The 16,348-nt window shown below is 31.1% G+C and overlaps 2 protein-coding genes and 1 long non-coding RNA gene across 3 annotated transcripts in view; 2 read left to right on the top strand and 1 right to left on the bottom strand.

Annotated features, from left to right (window-relative positions):
• Window positions 1–16,348, top strand: part of Snoo (Sno oncogene) — a 441,297-nt gene that overhangs the window by 129,744 nt on the left and 295,205 nt on the right. The window lies entirely within an intron of this gene.
• On the top strand, window positions 1,102–2,927 carry LOC122270979 (zinc finger BED domain-containing protein 5-like). Its single transcript, XM_087156675.1, has 2 exons — window positions 1,102–1,845; window positions 2,868–2,927. Exons 1-2 carry the CDS (start codon window positions 1,102–1,104, stop codon window positions 2,925–2,927), a joined length of 804 nt encoding a protein of 267 aa, XP_087012801.1.
• On the bottom strand, window positions 3,025–5,008 carry LOC147815964 (uncharacterized). Its single transcript, XR_015430969.1, has 2 exons — window positions 3,770–5,008; window positions 3,025–3,178 (listed from the first exon to the last, which is right to left on the bottom strand). It is a non-coding gene; the product is annotated as an uncharacterized LOC147815964 (long non-coding RNA).

Here is a 16,348-nt window from a genome sequence, read left to right as displayed (position 1 = left end):
GGCATTTTTTGTTAATAGGCAATTTTACAGTTTTTGCAGCATTTGATACAATATTAATTAATCTATCAGACAAAAAAACCATTTTGTGAAAGTATATATAAACCGCGAATGTCCGAAATCAAGAGAATGATGACTTTCACTAGTGAATGTCAACAATCCCATAGTCACTTTGGTGAATGTCCGAAATATTTGTCAGATCCAATTTGATAGTAAATAATTCGTTGATATTATTATATTTATTCGACATTTTAATATCTGCTGAGGATAGATTAGGAGAAACATCAGTGTTCGAAGTACCGATTAAATGTATACCGGGCAGTGGCACTTGACCTTAAAAAAAACATTGATGTAGGGCAGGGCTTCTTAAACTGTGGGTCGCGACCCCCAGGGGGGTCGTGAGACTACTGAAAGGGGGTCGCAAAGATCTGATACTTTTCAATCATTATAAATAAAATTTTAAAATTAGTATACACACTACGTACAAATATAAATACAAATAAAAATCATACAAAATACTATTGTAGTTTTATTATAACTATTTTTTGAAAAAAGTGGCAATGCAAAACTGTTATGTAGGGCCTATAAATGAAAATATGGAAGTAGCATTTAAAATAATAAATACAACGCGCTCCTCGATTTTCAACTGAACGTTCGACATTGATGTCTGGCCGCCGGCGTCAGTGTTTGCAAGATAACTTAGTGATTATAAGTACCCAGACGCCGCGTCGCCTTACAGCTTACACATACAATACGGAAGCATAATCAAGCTAGGCTAGGCGAATCGGCATATTATTTTTATAAAAGAATAATAAAAAAAAATAAATGAAAGCTTCTTTTTCGGCGTCTTTGTGATACGGTGCCTTTGTGCGCTGCACACTTTGAACACGCCATGCGTCGGGGTTGATCTGATCGTAATTTGTTGTCATTGCACTGGTAAAGATTCGAGTGTAGTTATTTTTCTGTTTGTACTTCAGTTTTGACTCAGCTTTGTCTTCGTAGTGACATGTGTGTATTTACTGTGTAATTTTCAGTTGGTGTTTTTAATTATTACGTTAAAGTTCAACTACATTTTGTTTAATTATTTATTATTATTTAACCATCATGGATAAATGGCTAATTAAAATTCCAACTAATAAGTCTGCCACGCCATCACAACCAAGTTGCAGTGCTTCAAATCCGACTTCTAGCAAAACAAAGAAAAGAAAATATGACGAATCATATTTGCAGTATGGCTTCACATGCTCTTCTCACAACAATGAAGAACAACCAGTGTGCTTAATTTGCAAAGAAGTTTTGGCTGCAGAAAGCATGAAACCGTCAAAACTGCAACGACATTTGAATACTAAACATGCAACGTTATTAAAAAAGCCAATAGAATATTTTGAGCGTCTTTTGCAAACATCAAATAAAGAAATGAACACTTTGGAGAAGTATGTTACTTTGAATGATAAATATCTATTGGTATCGTATGAAGTTTCGTATTTGATAGCAAAAACGAAAAAGCCTTTTACTATTGGAGAGCAACTTTTACTACCTGCAGCTATAAGAATGTCTGAAATTGTTCATGGAAAACAGTATGCTGCTGAAATTAGTAAAATTCCATTATCAAATGACACTGTGTCCAAAAGAATTTCAGACATTAGCAATGATCAATTTCAACAGCTTCTTATGAGGCTTAAAGACAGCTCAAAGTTTGCAATACAACTGGACGAGTCGACAGACATTTCAAAAATGGCACAGTTGTTACTTTTTGTAAGATATATTTATGAGGGAAGCATTCATGAAGATATACTGTTTTGTCGTCCTCTGGAAGGTCATACTCGTGGAAAAGATATATATAAAAAAGTAAATGAGTTTTTTGAAAAAGAAGGATTAAATTGGAAAAATTGTGTTGGTGTGTGCACGGACGGTGCTGCAGCAATGACCGGACAAGATCTTGGTTTTACAGCATTTGTTAAAGCTGGAAATGATCATATTACATTTACACATTGTATGATTCACCGAGAGGCACTTGTTGTTAAAAAAATTGCACCAGAATTAAACACTGTGTTTTTTGATGCAGTCAAAATCATTAACTTTATTAAAAGTCGAGCACTTAATAGTCGATTGTTTAAAAATTTGTGCATTGATATGGATTCGGATTATACAAGTTTATTGCTACATGCTGAAGTTAGGTGGCTATCAAGAGGTCGAAGTTTGAAACGATTATTAACTTTAAAAGATGAAGTTCTTATATTTCTAACAGAGCAAAATTCTAATTTGGCCGATTATTTTCAAGATAATTTATGGCTTCTCAAGCTATGCTATTTGGCAGATATTTTTGATAAAATCAATGATATGAATTTATCAATGCAGGGAGTCTGCGTTAATATGTTTATGTTAAAAAATAAACTTGAGGCCTTTGTTAAAAAAATTCTTATATGGAAGAACAGAGTGGAAAGTGGATCGCTCGAAATGTTTCCATTTACTGACGAGTATATAATTAGTAACAATATTTCAAAAAAAGATACTCCTATAACAAAAATTATAGTTAATCATTTGAAGGATATGGAAGTTTACATGCATAGATATTTTCCCAATGATATCGATACACAACAATAGATTTGCAATCCATTTTCAATTGAAATGGAAGAAATTAATTTTTTAAACTTAAAAGCACAAGAATTTGCTACATTCTTCTGCAAAATTTACTAAAAAACATTTTATATTATAAATAGTTTAAATGAAGTTGTGACCATTTTATCAAAAACTCAAAATAGATGTTTATGGATCACATACTTTATTGTTTAGTTATTGTGTCAATGATGCAATTTAAAAAAACAAATAAATCTAGAAAATTATCTGTTTTTATATACAAACTAAAACAGCTGTTGCCATGTTTTGCTGAAGAATTGTTAGCTGAAGGCATACTTAAATCAGTATCTTGAAAATATTAAAAGTAACTTGTTTTAAGGATTTATCTATTTTTGCAGCATAAATTTAGTGTATGCAAATAAATATGAGAATAGAAAAAAATAAACAATATTAGAATCACATAAGTGAAACTTTTATTTACACTATTATTTCCTTAATTTTTTTACAGAATAAACTCTTCTTTCTTTAGCATGGCGCAACCAGCCTCTAATAATGCTTCCAACTTCATTTACTTTAGTGTATGTGAAAACACTGCAAACAGCTTCTAAAATATAACAAAAAGAAAATATAAACAAACCAGTAGGTATTTTCATGAATAAACATAAAATTATTTCAGAACCTATTTAAAAGGTATCTCAAACTAAATTAGTAGAAGCCCAGATTTCTGTTACTCTCAGGGAAAATATTATGGGGTAACCTTGTTAAGCTGCTTTTTCAATTGCCCATCATACGTAACTTAATACTAGTTTACAAAAAATAAAATGATTTGATACATGTTTGATTCATTGTTAGAAGAATAATCTAGTAACAACAACTGTAATAATGATAAAGCTATTAGTACACACAAGTGCAAGTCAAAAAAAGTGTTGGATAACTGAAGTATCGTATGATTACCATTCTACTATGACTGGAAAAGAAGATGGTGATACTAATAACAATATTATTTCAAACAACACACTCATAAATTATTCCAATGTTTGAAATTTATAAACTCATTGAAAATTCATGGAATACTAAATTTATAGTATATTAAAAAGTTTGGCAACTTTAGCAACACAAATTTTAACTATATACTGTCAAACTACAAATGGAATAATATATATATATATATATAAAAACAGGGGTTAAATATTACCAATAATTGCACCTGACACTCTGTAACCAAAAAATCTTTTTTTTTCTTTATTGCCCATCCAGCTTTAGAGTTCAACAACATCATCAGGCATGATGTGACGAATAGCTTGTCTTGTACGTTCTTTAAAATCAGTTCCATCAAGATTTTGCAATCTAGCAGACTATGAGAAAGAAAAAAAATTATACAAATAAAAATATTTTAAAAAAGCAAATTGACATGTAAATGATATAATTAATAAAAATTTATTTTAAAGAAAACAAAATTTCATTCTGAAAATAGTTTATCGTAAATCTGTCCTTGTAAAAGAACGAGCTTTTGGAGAATCAAGAAAAAGACAATACTAAAATTTAGCATACAATTTTTTTTTGTAAAAATACAAATATGTAAATACTAATTAAATGTTTCAACCACAATTATCAGTTAAAAATGTTAACAAAAATTTAATAATTGAGAAAATATGCAGATCAACTACAAGTAAGTTTTATATGCCTTTTAAAGCACTAAATATTTTATCTTAAGAGATCATTGAATATTTTTTAACCCCGTCAAAAAATACATATTATGAAACACAAGATACCTACCTAAAATATATCTATAAAAGTAAACTAAGAATTAAAATGTAAACACATATATTTAAACCAGCTTCACAATGCAAGAGGTGAATAATGACAAATATATTTACAAGAACTTTTTAAAAGAAAATAAACTCCTTACAGATTCAATAACTTTTTTCAATACTTTTATTAACTTTTCAATATTTTTTTAAAAAAAAGTATTTCTTGAAATACTAAGTAGTGAGCATGAAACTAAGCATTAAGCAGGAGAAATTCTAATAACTGCTTTTGAAACAATGACATTAAAATGAGAAAATGTAGACACTATTCTGTATAAAATTAGTTACACATATAGACATTTTGATCGCGTCCATATGATTCTTTTTTAAATAATAAACTTAACTAATATTAATATAAATATAATTTAAGAACTATTTTTAAAAAGATATGAATTACTGAGATAGTGAAAATAATGTAATTATCTTCAGCAGTTAAAATTGATAGCCTGATTAAATTTAATATAATAGTTAGATAACTTTGCAACTTTTTATTAATTTTAAGACAGATTGATTATGAACAATCATATAAGGAGAAAAATTGAATTCATTGCAGCAAATGCTGCAATTTACTCAGACTAGGACGGGAAAAAAAAACCTGCAGCCCTTTTGCCTGGTTATTTACTTGGCTAAGTATCTCTAACTTTAAAAATCCCTATTTTAAAATTCCCTTTACACAAGGGAACGCTGCAAGCTCTATACTTCCAGGTTACTGTTTCGGGTGTATTTTAAAGCCATTTGGCTCACAACGCGATCATTGTGTTTTGAGAACTTACAAGAGAACATTGTGATTCTTGTAAACGTGGTATTTGATTACTTATTACTTCTGTTTACAATGCTAAAGGTGCTAACACTAACGTAAGATGATGCACAGCTTGCAACAAGAACAAACAATAATAAACAAATTGAAAGAGGCCAAATCAGGATTGCCAAAAAAGGGAGTTATTCAAAATCTAGCAACCATGTCACCTTTTTCGCAATGCATCTCTAAAGAAATAAAACAAATTTTCAAATTTCAGTTTCAAATACTCACTAGAATTACTTATCGTTACTATCTTATGAAATACAACAGATTTGAGCTTACAAATTATATAATTTATTTCTTTTGTTAAAAACAAAATTATCAGTTTGAAAATATAGCCTAGCAGAATAAGCAGTAGCAAGTATTGAGTTGGAGATTGTTATTGTTTACATTTATATTGAAAACACCATTCATAGACAATTTGTAGACAAAACTTTGTAAAAAATGGTAAAATAACAATATACTAAATAATGAAGATGAATAGCAACATTGAAATAATTTAAATGTCATTTCATTTGTAATTAGAAGAAATGATTAATTTAGGGTTACCAAAAAAACATGCCAAATAACAAGTTGAACTTAAAGGAAGAAAACAAAAATAATAGAAAGAATGAGTTATCAGAACAGATAAAAATTTGCCTCACGAAATAATAAAAGTAAAACTTCCTCAATAATTATGAAAAATTAAATAAACCACACATTTAAACATTTAGTAATGTATGTAAACATTGCAAATGAGATATTAAAGATAATGACGGGGTTCAAGTACACTTATAAATCAAATATATAAATAGATTATAAAAAAAAAAGAAAGATAAACAAAAAAGAAACTAATAAGATATTTGAGCTTACAAATACCTTATTGTTTAGATTTCACTAGCGGAATTGCTCTTGTCACTGGATAAAAGAAATAACATTAACGGCAAAGTTGAAGTTAACACGCATGCGCTGAACGATGATCCTACAAGGCTCCTAAAACACTCCTTTGAAAGGCCTGTCATATTGCTGTCTATTTGTGACATCCTACGAAATTCTTTCTTCTGACACTTTACGGATATGACTGTTCCAGGAGTGTTCGGAATGTTTTGGGATGTCTTTAGGACGAAATTTGCTGTATGGGGAAAGTTGATGGCAACAGCGCCATTTCGCTATCATCAACAGAAATTTCTTATGCTTATATCCTTCTTTTTCGTTAGCAATACATAGAAAAATGTTTTCAATTCGGGAAATATCTTGTTTATATTCTACAAGATTTTTCAACCGGAGTTTGATCGCCAATGGTTACTGAAAGTTGATGGCAACAGCGCCATTTCGCTATCATCAACAGAAATTTCTTATGCTTATATCATTCTTTTTCGTTAGCAATACATAGAAAAATGTTTTCAATTCGGGAAATATCTTGTTTATATTCTACAAGATTTTTCAACCGGAGTTTGATCGCCAATGGTTACTGAAAGTTGATGGCAACAGCGCCATTTCGCTATCATCAACAGAAATTTCTTATGCTTATATCATTCTTTTTCGTTAGCAATACATAGAAAAATGTTTTCAATTCGGGAAATATCTTCTTTATATTCTGCAAGATTTTTCAACATTGCCTTGGTCGCCAATGGTTACTAAAAGTTGATGGCAACTGCTCCATTTCGCTATTACCAACAGAAATTTCTTATGCTTATATCATTCTTTTTCGTTAGCAATGCACAGAAAAACGTTTTCAATTCGAGTAATAACTAGTTTATATTCTACAAGATTTCTAATTTGGAAAATATCTAGGTCATATTTGACTATGTTGTTCCAGAAACTATTGAACTTAGCAAGTGCCAGTTCATGGTTTAACAGTTGTTACGTAATTATGAAAATTCTAAGTTGTTTATGTGAGATAAAATATTTAAGGTCAGCTTTATACAATACAATATCCGACATTGAGCTGCGATGGTTCAGGGGATAGAGCGTTCGCCTTTCAACGAGGTGAACCGGGTTCGATCCCAGAGATGGCTTGTCCATACGAATCCGCATCCGGCTTGCACCGACCACAGTGCTGACGTGAAATATCCTCAATGGTAGACAGATCATGGGTTAAAGTCCCCTTGACGTCAGGCTAACCATGGGAGGTTCTCGTGGTCTTCCTCTCCATATAACGCAAATGCGAGTTAGTTCCATCAAAAAGTCCTCCGCGAAGGCAAATTTCTCCCAATACTTGATCCAGGAGTTCCCTTGTCTTCTGGATTGGATTCAAAATTTGTAGGGATCAAAGGATTGTACAATCAAAGGATTTGTAGAAAAAAAAACATTTAAAAAGCTTCACTACTATATTGATAAAATAATTTTGAATAAATAAGTAAGGAAATGCTCTCACTAAATTAATTTAATATACGCAATATATACACTGAAATATTCAGAATTATTTGTGCAAACATATGAAAAAAATGACCCTTTTGTTTGAAATTCGCAATTTAAAAAAAAAAACCATTGAAGGAAGTGGGCATAGTACTAAACCTAATGAATGGTAGGGAAAAATATTGAAAATCGCAATTGTTTGAAATTCACAATTTTGCAATTTCAAACGCTATGTTCAACTCCGTAGCCTTGTAAATTTGAACCCAATCAAAATACAAGGGAACTTCTGAATCAAGTATTGGGAGAAATTTGTCTTCGTGGAGGACTTTTTGATGGAACTCACCCGCATTTGCGTTACATGGACAGGAAGACCACGAGAACCTCCGACGGTTAGCCTGATGGCAAGGGAACTCGAACCCAAGATCCATCTACCACTGAGGATATTTCACGTCAGCACTGTGGTTGGTGCAAACTGGATGTGGAATTCGTATCGACCAGCCATCGCCGGGATTCGCCTCACCTCATTGGAAGGCGAAAGCTCTATCCCTTGAGTTATTGCGACTTAACTATATTTATTTATCAAAATAAAATATTAAAAAAATTTGATTAAACAGCCTTCAACAGTAAGAACAGCAATGGCAGTAGGTCTCTAAAAAAGAGATTTTCGTCTTCTAGCCATAACTGAGATATCCTTGTAACCCAGAAATTGTATTTTTATTTATGTCAATATTCATTGTAAGAAAAATAAATAAAAATTTTCGATTCTATTTATATTAATTTAAAAAATATTTTAAATTTTTGTTTGGAATATCAAATCTACTTGACTAGACAACATTAAAAGAGGAATTTTGGTGAGATTCGAACCCTGATCACCTCATTGGAACACTCTATCCCCTGAGCCATCGCAAATACTTTGTAATCAGTTCACCTACCTAATACTAAATTATCATCAGCTCCCCTTTCTACTTCCAGCTACTCACGCAAAAAATAATAATAATAATATAATAATTTGCTCTGTGTAATAATAGTGATCTGAATAATTTATAATCTACTGATCAAATCTTCACGTTATAGCAGTTAATGGCTCGAGGGGAGTGACTTCAAATATACTAATCAATTAGTGCGGACGATATTTTAAGTTGCGAAATCAGAAAAGGAGGCGGATTAAAGCGACCCAGGCAAATATGCCCATACGCAGAGAAATTTGATGTCTCGCCGTTACGAAAGAACCCGCAAAGTATTTGAGGCCAAGCAGAAGGTGGACTCTCAGGCACAAGGCCCCGAGAAACGCTCGAAAAGGAGCACCACAAGTAGCGGCGGATGGCAAAGGAGGCAAGGAAGGGAAACACACTGCACGATGAGGCCGGGTGGAAGCGGAGACTTCGAGTCTCGGCACCAGCCTGGATCGACAGCAGTCGAGCGGCCACCAGGAACTCCAATCACTCTCTGACCAATAGGCCCACAAGGCCTCCTGTCCCAGAACCATGTTTTATTAAAAACATTAAATTACTAAAATCAATTTAAAACACATTTCAAAAATACAAAATGATGAGCGAAGCTCAAAAATTGATATTACATGAGTCGCAGGAGTATGCCCAAAGGCTTACAAATGAGGAGTAGGTGGCTTAAGTTCTGTATCTCGTTCGTTTTTGAATCATGGTCTTTGCCCATTGGTTCGAGGAACAGCCTTGATGCGTGACGCTGTGGTTGGTTTTATGCCCTAAACGAAACTTCGAGTTTGCCTCGACGCAGTTGATGCATGAACTCTTTTCCTTGCATTCGCTCTTTCTGTGCCCACTCAAGCAGCAATTGACGCATGTTTCCTCGTACTGGCAATGCTTTGCTGAGTGTCCGAGCCTATTGCAGCGCAAGGGCCTGAGGTATTCTTTGACTTTGTGGGTGTGCCAGCCGAGGCTGACGCTGCCCTTTCTGACAATTTTGCCGAAAAAACTAGGGTCAAGACGAACTACCCAATGAACGCCTTTTTTTAGATTTGATTGAGAACAAAGCCTCCACCTCTTTCTCATTAATCTCTCTATTAGTCTCTTCTAACCTGGAAACCAGATCCTCTTCACTCAAAGTCTCCTCAACTTCATAAATCATGGCTCGTGGCTTAAATCTCTTAATTTCTTGGCACTCCAGGTCTTTGCTCAACGGGGTTCATTTAAATCCTTCTAAAACTTTGTTTGTGTCGCTCTTCCTTTCCATTTTCAGGAGCGCACCCCCGTCTCTTGTCTTTCTTATACTCTTTAACCCGATGAGGTCCGTAGGTTCGAAGTACTCTTTAACCTTCTGAACGGTATAACCCTTGACGTTCTCGTTCTTTGGCTTTATAATAATGCAGAAATCTGCTTTCACTGCTGGGGCTCCAGATGTGGCGTCTTTCCCAATCACCTCTCCGTACGTTGGCGCTCTTTTCTTTTTGCCCTTTAAAGCAACTTGCAGTGCTTTTTCCGTCTGGTCATGGGACCCCCTAGTGTAAGAAAGCAATTCATTTTGCCTATTAACTATGTCGCTTAGTTCGAAAACTATGGACCAAAACTGTCCTGCTTCGACTTGGCCAATTTTCTTGCCAGTGTTGGTGTTCATGAATCTACTGAACTTCTCAAAAATGAATGCTTTGGAATTCGCTCACTCCTTTTGACTATCCTCGAAAGAGTCCTCAAAAATCTCATGCAGTTCCTCTACCTCCGCCTCACTATCGGACATATTAAATCAATTAAACTTTTCGATCAACAGTCTAAAATCAGTATTGCGCCAAAGACACTAAGACAGAATTGCAGTTTTCGGTTCACCGTCCCCTCCGTCTACGTTTGCCGTCAAAAGATGTTACTCCCTCGAACCGCGAAGAGGTGTAGAACGGGTTTAATTGCTAGTGGTTGATGGTATTTGGTGAACCGTTTAAGAGTTTGGCGCGGGGAATAGACTCTGGGCCTTGTTCCACCGCGGGTATTTGGTGAGCAAACTACCTTTTGTGACTATTCTAAGGGACTCGAGTACGAAATCAGGAAGGAAAAACGAACTTTCTCTGAATAAAAATGCCTTTTTTTCAACGGATTTGGATTTCTGACCATAAAACTATTCGGGGAGGCGGCAATCTAAGCAATATGATCCTAATAGTTTGATCAGTTAGGAGAGTGCTCCAAAAATTTGTAGACCCTTAGTTTTACTTCTTGATTTACTTATTTATTATTTTTTTGCCAATTTTGTCAGATCTTGGGAACTTTTTAGAGTCGAAAATTTTCTCTACACAATTATAAAATTTGTTTATCCAAGAATAATTTAGGCAAAAAATACTTTTTAATAATTTATTATTTTTTTATAATTTTATTTAGTAATAATCAGAAATATTTTCTGTTGTATATATATATGTATATATATATGTGTGTGTTATATATATATATATATATATATATATATATATATATATATATATATATATATATATATATATATATATATATATATATATATATATATATATAACGTCGTTGCCGAGTGGAAGGATTAAAACAGGTCATAGGTCGGGAAGGAGGGTACAAAATTTATTTATTAATTATTAGACAAGAGCAGTCATGAGAATGAGTAAAAGAGCACACGAAAAGTTGCGCTCCTTGGTTATATGTTAGGGAAAATCTTGCAAAGTAAAATCCGTAAAATGTCTTAATTTAGGGAAAGAGGGAAATCTTAGTAGTTGCTATTGGTTTATGAAAGAGATCGCGCGTTTCCCACACAAAGCAAGGGAAATATGTCCTGCTCTTAATTAAATGCATAGTTGCGCCAAAAATAGATTTAAGAACAGGATGTGGCTTTTAAAAGTGTGAGAAAGTATTTCAAATAGAATAATTAATTAGGATGAAGTTTTATAGCAAAGAAACTAACATAAAAAGATTAGTTGAAGCTTTTTATGTTACATCCCCCCTCGCCAAAAATGTTTAGTTACAATCCAAAAATTTTAAAAATTATCCATTTGCAAAATCTTCCCTTTGATAGAAGCACAATTAAAATAACCAAATTTGTAATGGTAACAATATATAAAAGTAATATAACTTATAAAACATTTACATATGTTCTCATGGTAAAAATTTTAACACAATCAAAAATCTGTAGTAGCTTTATCAGCAAATTTAAAATTTTCATTTTCAACAGTTTTTTTTTTCTGAATTAACAGCTTTTTCAATTTCAAAAGTTTTTTGTTTAAAGATCACAACACAGCTTTTTCACTAGAAGAAGTATTTTTCATAAAAACACTATTTAAGTTAACTCTTCAATCATGATGAAAAAATTGGTAAACATTTGTTAAAAATGTGTAATTTAAAATGTAAAACACAAAAAACATTTTTACAAGAAAAATTTCAATCTGGAATTAGACTTGAGTATTGTTTACCTTGCTTGAAAAAAAAATTAAAAAAAATGACACAGTGGTTGTTATTGTCAAGTCCAAGATTTCAGTATTGTCTTTATTTGTTATTTACCTTCAATATTTATCACTTTAATAGCAAAATATCCATAAAAATTTTTAATTTTAATTTACTTATTTTTTTTTTATGTCCAAAATTTGCCTTCTGTAACAATTTTGCTTTTCCTCTCTTATTTTTCTTTCTACTTTTCTTTTCTTTCTTTTATTTTTCTTTTCTTTCTATTTCCTCTATATTTATTTATACTTTTTCTTTATTGGTATTTTTATTGCAATCATTAACCAGAATTTCAGGAAAAATGTGTAGGGACAAATTGCTTTTATAATCAGAAAAGGTGATCGGTCTTCTCAGATTTTACATTACAACCCGTTTAACACAATTTATCGCTAATTGAAATCCAAAACAAGCTTTCAAATTTAATATGGTATTAAGGTAAATCAGTTTTTAATTTTTGACTGATCTAGCTATTTTCCTTATTTTTAATCTGAAGTGCAAGTTTGGTTTATTTGCAAATTACCTTTTATTTTTTTATTTTTTTAATTTATATCTTTCATTCTTTCTTTTTGGACATAATTTTTTTTTTTTTTAAATTTTAGCTCGGATATTTTTTTAAAGTAATTTTTGTGCAGAGATCTTAATTGATAATTTAATTTGTCACAATTGTTAGGGAATTCAAATATTTTCATTTCTATTTCTTACGTGTTTTTGAAGTGAATTTGGTTACTAATACTTTTCAAATTTTTTTTTTTTTTTTTATCATTTTCCTATCTTTATGTTGTTTGTCTATGGAAATGTCTGAGCTAGAACCAATTACCAACGTTGAACTAAAGCATTAATGTCTGGTTGTACTTCAATTTAAATTCTAAAAAAAAAAATATTTTATTCATTTTTCCAAATTATTTGTGTGAGTTTTAGCATTTCTTAATTTAATTTTTGCCACACCATAATTGCATTCATATATTAAAAGTGAATCTCAATAATTATTGCAGTTGCATTACGAAAAGAAAAAGAATTTAAATGGCATTTTCATTTAAACCCTAAACACTACAGTAAAACAAAAACATAAATTCAACTAACCAAAAAATCATAGAAGCTGTAACACATAAAACAATAAATTTGAAAATAATTTCTCGAAACAATTCTTATGACAATCAATTCACTGAAGATAAAAATTTCAAGAAAAAAAAATTTCAACAGTAAATACGATTAATATATAAAAAGTAGTTTCACTTTGAAACATCAAAAATGAGGGAAAAAAAATTAAAATAATAATCAATAAAAATTTAAGAAATTGTTTTATGAGAATTGTAAAATAAAATAAACTCAAAGGATACGTGAAAATGTTCGAATTAGTCCAAGATATTTTGAAAATCACAACATCAGAGATAAAAGTGCGTTGAAATTCCGTGAACACAATTCCAAAAGCCAAGGCGAGAGCTGCTAGGGAAAAAATTTGTTTCTTCGTTAAGATGAATCGTAAATTAACACCAATAGTGACGGAGAAATTGAAGCTTATTTTTCTTTTGAATGTCGAACATCTAAGGAGACCATCGTGTGAAAACAATTCATCGACGATAAGATCCAGCTCAGCACTCAATGGCAAAATCAACGCTTTCTCCAAGGGATAGGGTTTCAATAAAACATTTTAATTATCAGGATTTCGATGCAGTTTTTCTTTTTACTCCAAGGAAGGAAATTGAAGCTCAGCTTTCTAGTAGTCTCAGGAACGTAGACAAAATATGCAGCATAGACATCAGAGTTGTAGAAGAATTTGACTGCTTATTTATCAGCTGTTCATTTGAATAAATGATTCGAAATTATTCCATATTTTTGATGTACCCTCTTCCGAATTTGATTTATTTAATTTCAAATGAGATATTTAATATCTTTAATGTACCGTACGTACTGTACCTTCCCGACCGTTCAATCCTGGCGACTTATAACGCCGTTGCCGAGTGGAAGGATTAAAACAGGTCATAGGTCGGGAAGGAGGGTACAAAATTTATTTATTAATTATTAGACAAGAGCAGTCATGAGAATGAGTAAAAGAGCACACGAAAAGTTGCGCTCCTTGGTTATATGTTAGGGAAAATCTTGCAAAGTAAAATCCGTAAAATGTCTTAATTTAGGGAAGGAGGGAAATCTTAGTAGTTGCTATTGGTTTATGAAAGAGATCGCGCGTTTCCCACACAAAGCAAGGGAAATATGTCCTGCTCTTAATTAAATGCATAGTTGAGCCAAAAATAGATTTAAGAACAGGATGTGGCTTTTAAAAGTGTGAGAAAGTATTTCAAATAGAATAATTAATTAGGATGAAGTTTTATAGCAAAGAAACTAACATAAAAAGATTAGTTGAAGCTTTTTATGTTACATATATATATATATATATATATATATATATATATATATATATATATATATATATATATATATATATATATATATATATATATATATATATATATATATATATATATATATATATATATATATATATATATATATATATATATATATATATATATATACTACCACAAAGTTTTAGAATTTACACCTTCATTTATCCATTAACGTCTGAATTATTTATAAAACATGATGATAAAAAAATCTCTTATTAAAAAAAGTGGTTATTTGCTTTAGCCAAATGAATATTTTATTCTGTTAGCAACTACTTGAATTTTAAAAAGAATAAAAAAAGATTTGCTTGATGTGAAAGCAGTCTTGTTTCAGATAAGAATTCTCGTAAAATTCTCGATATTCGCCTGACCTATATGCCACGTCAGGTCAATATGTGTTTTAATTCGTCGACTCAATTCTTCTTTTTATTTCCTTTATATACTCCCTACATCAAATATCATTCCTTTAGCAACGGTTGTCCTAGGAAAACAACGCACTTTAATGGAAAAATTTTAAGTGATGGCTTTAATCATATCCTTTTTATCCCTTACATAGGTTTGTAAACAGAAAAATATGCAAATAAATGAAGTAAGTTAAAAATTAAAATATGCATTTTCTCTGAACTGAAATTCTTTTGCTACATATTATTCAACCCAGAAATATTAAATCTTCAAGTAAATATACTTTTAATGCCACTAAAGATGCCTTAAGCACATTCACCACAAAAACCTCACGTACAACCAATATCGACGATATTTAAAACTGATTCTTGCATATTTAAATCTTCATATTCAATTTGTTAATTCCAAATTTTAATAAGCAGTTATTGAAATATGGGGATTAAATGGTATTAGTGGAGCATTGGAGGAAATATCTACTTAGCCATGGATATGAAATAGGAAGGAACATTTTCTGAAAGGTGCGTGACTATTTGTAAGAGAAAATGCTTTTGACCCTTTTATCGTTTAATGTCGTATTAAACATCGCAAAAGATGTCGAATTAATAGCCATTTTACGGATATTGTTCACTATTTACGTGTATATTATGCATTCATGAAAGATTAAAATTTTCAGGTAAATTAAAAGCCACAAATTGTGTTTCTTAAAAGGCGAAACGGAGTTTTAATCTTTAACTGCGTGGCATATAACATAAAGACTCTACTTTAAATCGGAGTTATATCTTAATTATTAAATAGCTATAATTTAGGTTTAATATAAGTGTATTAATATAATTTTATTCAATGCATAAACATTATATTTAGTATTTATGTATTAAATAACTTAAATAATTAAAAAAATATTAAACTTTTTTTTAATAAAAATTACCAAATTGGTGAGATTTTTCCATCTAGATTAAAAGCATTAACAGGGTTTTTTTCGAAATATTAGCCAAGAATGATAGAGAAAAAAAACACAATTTAAGTGCCTCGCACTTGAGGCAAAAATAAAACTTTAAACAATGAATCATTCTAAATATTTGTAAATTTTTAAGTTCAGATAATTCAGCTTTCGACTAAATTTTTAAAGATTAAAATATTAGATTACAAACGCTTTTTATTTTCACAGAACTGTAACTTTCTTTCATGCTGAGATTTTGCACCATTTTCGGAAATAGCAGAGGGCGCTGCCTAATTATGCTGATCCGTAAAAAAACAGTGAGGTATTCAAATTATGCTCTATTTATATGCTATTCGTTACATATAAGGGTGATTCTCACGAAACATGACAATTCACTGTCCCTTGCTCAAAGATCTAATACTATAATACTAAAAGAACTTTTTTTTAAAAAAAATTAATAAATAGCATTGCTGTTACCATTTTAAAATGACTTTGTACTAGCATTGACTGTTTTGTATACTTAAAAAATTTAAATGAATATCAAAATGTCATTTTCCTGGCATGTCCCAAACAATATTTCCAATAATAACTAGCTTCAAAACTTCCCATAAATTTTTCAATATCTATTTTTTTAACTCAACCGGTCTAAGCATTTCTAGAATATACGCAGAGGGTAT

The sequence above is a fragment of the Parasteatoda tepidariorum genome, chromosome 2, assembly GCF_982258835.1.
Source record: "Parasteatoda tepidariorum strain Cologne lab strain chromosome 2, Ptep-v5.0, whole genome shotgun sequence".
NCBI lineage: Eukaryota > Metazoa > Arthropoda > Arachnida > Araneae > Theridiidae > Parasteatoda > Parasteatoda tepidariorum.
This window is presented reverse-complemented; position numbering and strand designations above follow the sequence as displayed.